Source organism: Neomonachus schauinslandi, chromosome 15 (genome assembly GCF_002201575.2).
Source record: "Neomonachus schauinslandi chromosome 15, ASM220157v2, whole genome shotgun sequence".
In the NCBI taxonomy this organism is placed as follows: domain Eukaryota; kingdom Metazoa; phylum Chordata; class Mammalia; order Carnivora; family Phocidae; genus Neomonachus; species Neomonachus schauinslandi.
The window spans coordinates 55,224,520-55,235,000 of NC_058417.1; the positions used below are offsets into that span (position 1 = coordinate 55,224,520).

The 10,481-nt window shown below is 54.3% G+C and overlaps 1 protein-coding gene across 2 annotated transcripts in view; it reads left to right on the forward strand.

Moving 5' to 3' along the window:
- The window catches only part of MGAT5B (alpha-1,6-mannosylglycoprotein 6-beta-N-acetylglucosaminyltransferase B), a 67,305-nt gene that overhangs the window by 21,243 nt on the left and 35,581 nt on the right, over positions 1-10,481 (forward strand). For both annotated transcript variants that reach the window (XM_021680825.1, XM_021680826.1), the window contains exons 4-8: positions 5,013-5,128; positions 5,647-5,720; positions 6,734-6,904; positions 7,670-7,834; positions 8,534-8,703. In XM_021680825.1, coding sequence (XP_021536500.1) covers positions 5,013-5,128; positions 5,647-5,720; positions 6,734-6,904; positions 7,670-7,834; positions 8,534-8,703 — 696 coding nt within the window. The remainder of the gene's footprint in view (positions 1-5,012; positions 5,129-5,646; positions 5,721-6,733; positions 6,905-7,669; positions 7,835-8,533; positions 8,704-10,481) is intronic.

Consider the following 10,481-nt stretch of genomic DNA (forward strand, 5'->3'; position numbering starts at 1 on the left):
CACCCGTTCAGGCTCATCTGGCTTACCCACCAAATGCACGCACCAAAGATAAAACAGGAAAGGAATAAAAATAAGCAACAAGTAGGACGGATTACCTCGGTCACTTGCACCAGCAGGGGGAAGACTGGGGGCATCGTCCCGGCCTAGCAGATACCATTCCAGGTATGTACCCTGGTAACAGGCCCTACAGGGTTCGGAGTGTTGTTGGCAGGGAGATGCCTTCTGCTGGAGCTCTTTCAGCCTTCGCCACCTGCCGGGGTTACTGAGGGCTCCGCCCCCACGATGTCACTCCCTAGATCAAGGCCTTGGTCCTGCTGTCCTGCCCCCATGCTCACCCTTAGGCACAGACCCTTTGCAGGTGAACTGGTACCTGATGACTTTTCCACGTAGTAGCTGTGCGGCCCTGAGCAAATAACTCAGCCTTGCTGTGCCTTGGTTTCCCCCTCTGTACAAGGAGGCCATTAGAAAGAACCAGGATGTTGTTGAGAGAATTGCCCGGGGCCCCGCTGGCTGGAGGCAGTTGCGCCCCAACTTCCTAGTCTGTTCCCCTTCTTCGTGTTTCCCAGGCCACGGCCCTGCTGTGGTCTGTGGTCTCGAGGCATCTGCTTTCACTGTCAGTTACCGAAGAGCATCCCAGGGAGAAAGGACTAATCATAGATTATTTGACAATAGAAAGCACAGCCCAAATGCTAAGTCCAGTTTAATAACAGTGAGGCCAAGTCATTCCGTTTTGAACCAGCTGAGCTTGTGAAATCGGATGCCACCTGCACTATTTAGAGCCCCTCTTAGTGATGCTCCCCGGGAAACGCTTACCGTATGAAAATCCTCCAAAAAGGGAAGTGCTTTGTTCTGTAGTTAGACACACGAAACTTCCTTTTGGGGACGGGGTGACTGCTGTAGATAGGGAATGAACGCATCTCGAGCGTTTATGGAGCGTCTACTATACGCTGAGCACGTGATACCCGGCCTTGTGTCTAGCCCTTGGAGTCACTCTGGGAGCGAGTTGAGATCATTCAGCTGTTACAGGAGCTGACCCCTGAGTTCAGAGAGGTTAGGTAACCTGCTCAAGGTCACACAGTGCTGTGTGTGTGTGTGTGTATGGACATGCATGTGTGTGTGTGTCGTCGAGGGCTGTCCGGCGGGGGCCGGATTTGAACCCAGGACCTCTGACCCTGAGATCCTCGCTCTTCCCAATCTCTGAGTAATGTGGAGAGTCACCGCCCGGGACTTGAGACGTCAAGGGCGTCTTCAGCTGTTCTTTGTCTCCGGAGAAAGTAGCTGCAGGTGATGCTTGGTCTTCAGCAAGCAGAGCATGGGTTGGAGAGAAGTTTCTGACAGCAGGGGTCCAGGAGAACTTGGACTCTCCTTTTTTTTTTTTTTAAGATTTTATTTATTTACTTGAGAGAGAGAGCACAGAGGGAGAGGGAGAAGCAGACTTCCCGCTGAGCAGGGAGCCCGATGCGGGACTTGATCCCAGGACCCTGGGATCATGACCTGAGCTGAAGGCAGATGCTTAACCCACTGAGCCACCCAGGTGCGGACTCTCCTTTTGTGATGGACTAAAAACCATTTTCCCTCAGTGATGCATTACTTTTCTTGGGCTGCCGTAAAAAAGGACCACAAACTGGATGGTTTAAAATAATAAAAATGATTTCCTCTCTTGGTTCTGGGGGCTGAAGTCTGAAAGCCAGGTTTCAGCAAGGCCTTGTTCCTTCCGAAGCCTCTAGGGGAGGATCCTTCCCTGCCTCTTCCAGTTCCTGGTAGCTCAGGTGGCCTCTGGCTTGTGGATGCGTCCCTGCAGTCTGTCTCCGCCGTCCCGTGGCGGCCATCCCCAGCGCGTCTTCACGTGGCCTTCTCATAAGGACACCAGGAACGGAACTGAGGCCCAACCTGATTCAGCATGACCTCATCTCAACTAATTACATTTGCAAAGACCCTATTTCCAAATAAGGTCACATTTTTTTGTGGTTCTGGGTAGATGTGAATCTGGAGGGAGGGGAACTCTACTCAGCCCAGCACAGGGATGGGGCTCTGGGTATGTGGCCCATGCCAGGCAGTGCCAGGCTCCATCCAAAAGCACGTTCCTGTCCTTGAGGACTCAGGACTCCACTGGGGGTTTCTTTCCTTTCCTTTTTTTTTTTTTAAGATTTTATTTTTGGGGTGCCTGGGTGGCTCAGTCAGTTAAGCGTCTGCCTTTGGCTCGGGTCATGATCCTGGGGTCCTGGGATCGAGCCCTGCATCGGACTCCTTGCTCAGCAGGGAGCCTGCTTCTCCGTCTCCCTCTGCCCCTGCTCGTGTATTCTCTCTCTCTCTTGCACCCTCTCAAATAAATAAAATCTTAAAAAAAAATTTTTTTTTTAAAAATAATCTCTACACCCAGCATAAGGCTCACACCTACAACCACAAGATCAAGAGTCACATGCTTCACAGACTGAGCCAGCCAGGTGCCCCAGGACTCCACTGGGGATTTCAAGCTGCCCACTCACAAGCACATCCCAGCACGTAGGGGGACTCGGAGAAGTGATCTTGCTCCCAAACGGTGGATGGAGCAGAGCCTCGAGGGAGAGGCACCTTCAGGAAGGCTTGAAGTAGGGTCCCTTCCAAAGTCTCCAGGGACCTGGCAGGACCCCCCCCCCACTCATCCCTGACAAGGGTTGTTTGTGCTCTGGGGTCTCTGGTTAGAAGTTGGGAGGGGTACCGGGTCCTTCCCTGCCCGGGAGCACCCCTGTGCTCCTTGGCCGCCCGTGCTCAGCACCATCCCTGACCTAGCAGCCACGAGCTTCTGGCCTTCCGCACGGTGGCCACCTCCTGCGGTCAGCGGAATGTTGCTTCCAGGCAGAGGAGTGTCCATCCAGCTCCAGAACGCTCGCTCGGAACTGACTGCAGAGCCCCACAGATGTCAGGGGCATCCTCCACGGGTACATATCACCCCCAAGGGTGAAGTCTCGTTCATGAGGAGGAAGTTATCTGCAAGGTCACAGCAGCCTGTGGCCCTCACAGACCACAGTGTGTTAACAGAGCAGCGGCATGTCCCTGGTTTTTACTTTTCGTGGAGGAGGTGAGTGGGGGCAAATATGTCTACAAAGGCTCCTTCGGGGGTGATAATGAGGAGAGGTAGAGAAGTGGTGCCGGGCTGGCCCAAACCCCTTTGGCTGCAGCTTCAGCCTCACCACAAGGCTGACAGTGGTGGCCTGCCTGTGCAGGCCTCCATTTTTAAAGAGGAGGACGTGGAGGCACAGAGAGGCTAAGTGACTTGCCTGGGGTCACACTGCTCCTAAGAGGCAAATCTTCAGCTCTTCTGTTTTACTGTAAACTGGAGAGATGCTGACCGCTCTCTTCCCCACGGCCTTCCGCGGCCATCTGAAGGCCAAGGAGAGCTCTCCCTACTTCCTCCTGTCTGAGGACTTTCTGAGCAAAAGAAGCATCGTCTTGAGTCCTCTCCTTATTTGTAGTCTCATAGAATGCTGCTGTGGCTGAATTGTGCCCTCCAAAAAGATATGTCGACATCTGGATCCCCGGTGCCTATGAACCTGATCTTACTTGGAAGTGAGCCTTGGCCGATGTGATCAAATTAAAATGAGGTCACACTGGATCAGGGGGGCCCTCATCCAGTGATGGGGTTCCTGTAAAACGAGGGAATTTGGTCACACACAGAAGGCCAAGTGATGGCAGAGGCTGGGTGATGCGCCCCACTAGCCACAGCTAGCCCCACCCGAAGCTGGGGAGAGTCTTCCTCTCTCCCTTCGTCCCAGAAGGAGCCCACCCTGCTGACATCTTGATTTCGGACTCCTGGCCTCCAGGACTGCGAGGGAATAAATGTGTGGTAGTGTGTTACCATGGCCAAGGCATGCCGCCTTCCATTAGGTTTTTGTTTGATTTTGAGAGGGTTGATGGGATTGTGTGTGGTGTGTGTGTGTGTGTGTGTGTGTGTGTATGGACATGCATGTGTGTGTGTGTCGTCGAGGGCTCGTGTGCCCCTTCCTGCCACCTTCTTCCTTCTGTGGCCACCCCACGCCATGTCTGCCTTGCCCCCCTGTCTCCCACACCCTCTGTGGATGGGGCCGCCGCTCGTCCTCTCCTCGAGGACGGCAGCGGTGGGAGGGGAGGGCGGCCTGAGGGGGCAGGCGGCCGTCACCATTGTCCTCTGGAGGACAGATCACCCGAGAAGAGTCCTGCCTCCTGTACTTCCCGTTTTGTGTGGCAAAAAAGTCTCCGTCCTTATAAAGGGATAGATGGAGCTTAAACAAGGCGCGCAGAGCCAGAGGGCGAAGTGTGAATCAAAGGAATGGAATTAACGTGTTGGAAAGAGTAGGCAACTTCTGGAGAAAGCCCACGCACCGGCAGAGTGGGGTCCATCTCCACACAGGCCTTCGCAATGAGATAAATCCCGCATATGATGTCTCATAACCTTCTCTGAGAGTTGAGTAGTAATCAACACCAGGAATTAATGTCTCCAAAAATAAAGGCAATGCGAGTATTGGTGGTGGGTGGAGGGCTGTGATGTTTGTGGCAGTAAATGCGTTTAAGATCCTGGGAAGAATTCAGGCTCAGGAGCCCAGCAATAATTTACTAGGGGCTTAATAGTTGGCAAGTCCCCAGGCTGCTTTGGGTGGAATTTATTTTGGCACGATGTAGCCCCTCTGGGAGGAAACGGAGAAACAGGCTCAGGGCAGCCGGCCATGCCCAGGAAAGGCCTCCTTCGCCTGGGGGTCCCGGGCCCGATCCTGCCCCGGCTCTCCAATAGAATCCCTCTGCCTGCTTTAGCTTCAGTTGCTGCCCCTCAGCACGTGGGGCACGTGGGGATGAGTGTGCAGACATGCCTGGGACACGCGCATGTGCGTGTGCCGTGGGTGCTTCGAGAGCCCCTCCAACGCTGTCCATTGCTGGGTCTCGGTTCGTGGCAGGGCGGTGTCCGGGCACCTGGAGCGCTCACACCGGCTGCCCTTGCTTGTCCCTCCCAGGAAGGCCCCTGAGGTGGGCTGTGCGGGCTCACCCCTGGCTTCTCTCACTAGGTTTCCCCCTGGGGCCGGCCTCATGGAGCGGATCCAGGCCATCGCCCAGAACGTGTCCGACATCGCCGTGAAGGTGGACCAGATCCTGCGCCACAGTCTGCTCCTGCACAGCAAGGGTGGGGCCCAGGGCGCCCTCTGCCCCCAGGAGGCCAGTGTACTGGGTGGCCCTGATGGCTCCCCACAGCAGCGCTTCCAGCTCCGGCCTCAGGCTCTTAGTGGGGTGACTTGGGGTTCACCCCACTGTGACCTGGTGTGAGAACAGAGGTCCTGGAGTCCCCGGGGGGCCCCCTTCATTTTTCTTGATGTGGGGAGCAGCAGGCTGGGGGCCCCCCTAAGAGGGTTATATTTGGGTGGGTGCATGAGGTCTGCCTATCCAGACACTGGTCCATAGCCATTCAAGCTGGCTCCTCACTGGTTCCAAAGCCCATATAGAGGGCGAGGGCCTGTGGCAGAGGGGGAAACCCAGGCCTGGGGACTCCCTGGCGGGTGGCTTTTTTGGTGAGAAAACTCAGGGGAGGGAGGGCGGGGTGTGCTCCCGAGCTAACCCCTCCCCTGCAGACCAGGCCTCCCTCACACTTCATGGGGCTCCTCCCTAGACCCGGGCCCTCAGCAAGCTGACCTTCTCCCCCTGCAGTGTCTGAAGGCCGGCAGGACCAGTGTGAGGCACCCAGTGACCCCAAGTTCCCTGACTGCTCAGGGAAGGTGGAGGTGAGGCCTGGGGCTGAGGATGGGGGGTAGAGGTGACCGGGGGAGGGGCAGGCTCCTCTTTGGGGACCCTGCCCCCACACTAGCTCTGAGATTCTGCTCCTGGCAGGGATGTCTGCTGGTGAGGACTTCTCCGCCCAGCCCCCAGCCCCTGACCCTGGTACCAGCTGGCAGAGGCCAGCCTCAGGGAGATGGCCTCTCTGCTTGGGCCGTCTGCCTGGCCCACCAACCCACATTGCCTAGGATGATCACGTTTCAGTTTTCAGTACTTCCTTAGAGCAGACAAACTGTTAATAACACCTCCAGCAGCCTGCATCCCAAAAAATTCAGACACACACTGGATCTCTTGAGTGGGCCTGTCTCCCCATCCCTCCACATCCTTGCAACCAGCTGGACTGAGAAAGCCCCCCGGCCCCTCCTCTGGGGGCTCACTTCCAGGGGCCCATGACTGCATGAAGTCTGTCCCTCTGGGAATGCAGGCCATGGCATAAAAGCTGGCTCCTCACTGGTTCTGAACTCCCTAAGAGTGTGGAGCAGTGGCCGTGTGTGCCCCTTCCTTGGTGATATGTGGGGATCACTGTGGGTGGGGCCCACTCTGGCTCCAGCCCTTGTGTTCTTGGAGGCTGCTCCTGACCTTGGCCTCAACCGGATCCTGCTCCCGGTGGAGACCAGCCAGGCCCCAAGTTGCTGCATCTCCCACTGTTTGCCCCAGAGCTTTCCCTGAGTGTGTTGTGACCTGGCCTTATTCTGCCGGGGTCCTACTCTTTCTGGGCCTGGTGGACAGTGGTCCTGCTCAGCCCTTCCTGAGGTTCTCAGTGGCCAGGACAGAAGGCTGGGTCATGGGGTTCTGGTCTAGCCTCTCTCTGCTCCTGGCCCTTGCTGCATCTCTAAGTGTGTGCCCCAGAGGTCCTGTCCTGAGGGACCTCGGGTCCCCAAGGACATGCCTGCAAAGAGCCTCCCAAGGGTATGGGTGGGGCTGGTGCCAGCACCCTGGCCTAGGCTGGCCCTCTCCACAGTGGATGCGTGCCCGCTGGACCTCGGACCCCTGCTATGCCTTCTTCGGGGTGGATGGCACCGAGTGTTCCTTCCTCATCTACCTCAGTGAGGTTGAGTGGTTCTGTCCCCCGTTGCCCTGGAGGAACCAGACGGCTGCCCAGATGGCCCCCAAGCCCCTCCCCAAAGTCCAGGTAGGCCTGGGAAGTGGGTGGGTCCATGAGGGGCTGGTGGACAGGTCAACTGGCCTCCTCGGGTGGGGCATCCTCAAGGGACAGCAGGAGGAGCCCTTTGCCCCTGATAAAATGAGGCCAGCCCGCTGTGCCTGGTGAGGGGCGCGTCCCAGCCTGCCAGCCTTCTGGGGATGCTGCAAAGCTTGGCCTACTTGAGGGGCAAGCTGGGGCCCTGGAGGCACCCCCTAAATGGACTAGAATAATAGTAACAATAGCTGTCGCTCCTGGAAGGCTTCCAGATACTTTATTTGTACTTAAACCTCCCAGCAGTCCCTTATGCGACCACACTGAACAGATGGCAAGTCTGAGGTCTAGGGAGCGCGGTTAATTTGTTCAAGGCATCCAGTTACTGCAGCTCCACTGAAAGGGGGCCCGGCCTCCCTGCCGTCCGAGCACCAGCTCTGACCACCACCCTCCCTGCCTTGGTGTAGCTGCCAGACTCCTGGGGACTGCCATCGCTGACCACCCCCCCAAAGGGCTCGGGACAGAAGGATGACCAGAGCTGGGCTGGGACAGACCAGCTTGGCTGGGGGTTAGTGTTGGTGGGTGAGAGCAGGGCTCCCCGACGGTGGGGGCCAGTGGGACTTTATAAATGGCAGGAGAAGTTAGAGTAGGCCCCAGCCTCCCAGGGAGGGTGCCAGGCCCTGTTCCCAGGGCAGCAGGTGATGGTGGTGGCACGGCTGTGGGGCTGAGGGCCAGAGAACCCAGGTCTGGGCCCCCCTCCAGGCAGTTTTCCGGAGCAACCTGTCCCACCTCCTGGAGCTGATGGGCAGTGGGAAGGAGTCTCTAATCTTCATGAAGAAACGGACCAAGCGGCTCACGGCCCAGTGGGCGCTGGCTGCCCAGCGGCTGGCACGGAAGCTGGGAAGCGTCTGGAGGGACCAGAAGCAGGTACTGCTTCTCTGTGCATTCAGGGCGCTGTGCTCAGAGAGCTTAGGAAATGAGCTCAGGGCCCCAGGCCTTCAAGTGGGCACCAGGTCTGCCCTTGGAAAGGTTTTATTGAGTTTATTTGAATTTCAGCTGGGGTGAGGGAGGCAGAGTCAGGGTAGATGCATGTGGTGGCCCCTGGCCCTTTTTACGTTTGGAGTAGAATGACAAACCCTCCCCTCCACCATGTAGGGGTTCTGTTCTGTAGACATCTCGTTCTTTTCAGGCAGAAAGGTCATGGCATTTGCCTGGAATATTGGGAATAATATAGCCTGTTTTGGGGAGGTTTGTAGGTCCATCCATCCATCCACCCATCTCTCCATCCACATTTGTCCATCCAATAAATATTTATCTGACTCTCACATCACCCTGTTTATTTCTTTCAGAGTCCCTATCATTTCATGAAATTATCTCTTGTCTGTGTTTACTGTTGTCTACCTCTTCCATCTGGAACGTAAGCACCTTGAGGGCAGGATGTGACCATCTTGTTCACTTTGATCCTCAGTGCCCAGTGTGGTCACTCTGCCTCTTGGTCCCCTTGCTGGTGCCAGAAAGCACCTGCCCAGGCACAGCCTGGGGACAGTGGCTGCTGCTGGTCGGGTCCCCCTGGGGGTGGCAGGGCAATGCTGCTCCTCCTCCACGCTGACTCTGTGTCCTCCCCAGATCCTTGTTCACATCGGCTTCCTGACGGAGGAGTCTGGTGATGTGTTCAGCCCGAGGGTGCTAAAGGGCGGGCCTCTGGGTGAGATGGTGCAGTGGGCAGACATCTTGGCCACTCTCTACGTCCTGGGCCATGGCCTGCGGATCACAGTGTCCCTGAAGGAGCTGCAGAGGTGAGTGCTGGGGGAGGGGAGGAGAGGAAGGGGAACCTGTCCCCCAGAAGCCCCTGCTCCAGCTGCCGGTCCCTGGGAGGCTTCCTGGTATACTGTGGATAGTGACATTCCTCATTGCCTCCTCTTCCTCCATGTTGATGCCTGGTCATGTTTGGGATGCACCAAGGAAGCATATTTGCATAGTGCTGTTCAAAGGTCCTTTTCTCCATCTTGGGCTAACAGGTGCCCCAGTGTTCGCACTCAGGGGCTGACAAATACTGGCTTGTGGAATTGAGCCAGGTCCTCTCTGACGGCGTCCTCTCTACCTGTCTTTGGTGGGCGTGGTGCGGCCTTGGGGTTTTTCTTCTGGAATTGGGCTCCTTCCTAGACCTATTCTGGGAGCTGGTAAGACCTGGAGGGTGGTGAGATGAGCCTGTGATGCCTGTCCTTTCCCCGATGCTTGCCTTTCCAGAGTCCCCCTGATGTTCTTGGAGGTGGGAGATGGTGATGAGAGGGGGGAGGATTATGTGTGTGTGTGTGTTTGTGTGTGTGTGTGGACCTGCATTCAAGTCTGGTTAGGTTTAACTGTTGCATTTGCGGGATATAGAAGTACAGACAGTTTTCGTTCATTTATTTATTGATGTTTATTATATGATATTCAATACACACAAGAATGTCTGTAACATGATATCGGGAAGTGCAAGAATAGGTGTTCTCCCATAATTCTGTCGTCCAGTTTAAAGAAAGAATATTCCCAGGACTCTTGTGCCCACCTGGTGTCCTTCTCTCATCAATCCCTCTGCCTCCTCCTAGAGGAAACTTGCAACTTGGATTTTGTGTTTATCATTTCTTTGCTTTTAAATAAGAAATTGTTGTCTGTGTGTGTGTATGTTTGTGTGTTTTACATACTCAGGTATCCATAAACAGTATATGGTTTAGTTTTAATTTGGTTTGCTTTGAGCTTTGTATAAATGGCATCTGCTATATGTAATGTTTGAGACATGCTTTCTTCACCCATTATTATGTTTCAAAGATTCATTCATGTTGTTCCACGTAACTCTGTTTTATTCATTTTCACTGCTGTATGAGATTTCATTATGTGGATAGTCCATCATTATTTTTCGGTTCTTCCTGACTGTGGACAGTTTCCCCCTGCTTTTGTAAGTTATTCTGAATGATGCTGTGGTAGACATGCCTGTACCTGAGGAAACTGTGTCACAGTTTCTCTTGGGTAGAGACTGAGTTTCTCTTCAGTATAGACTCAGGTGCACAATTGCTGGGACTAATGGTGTGTGCAAATTCAGCTTTATAAGATAATGCTAACTGTTTCCCTAAGTGATGGCACCAATTTAGCCTCACCACTTGGAGGTTCCCAGTGGTCATGTTGTCACCCACATGTAGGGTTATTACACTTCCTAATTGAGGATGTTTAGTGGCATCATGATATCTTGTTATGTTCTTAACTTGCATTTCCCTGACAGCTAATGAGACTGAGCATTCTGTCATATGCTTGTCCTTCTTTCCTCTTGATGAAATGCCCATTCATGTCATTTGCCCCACCTTTCTGCTGGGTTGTTTATGTTTTCCTTATTGAGTTGTAGGTGTTCTTTATGTACGATGGGTATAAATCCCATTCAACTTATTATATCTGTTGAAAAATCTCCTAATTGGTGGCTTGTCTTTGTAATTTCTTTCTTTTTCTTTCTTTTCTTCTTTCTTTCTTTCTTTTTTCTTTCTTTCTTTCTTTCTTTCTTTCTTTCTTTCTTTCTTTCTTTCTTTCTTTCTTTCTTTCTTTCTTT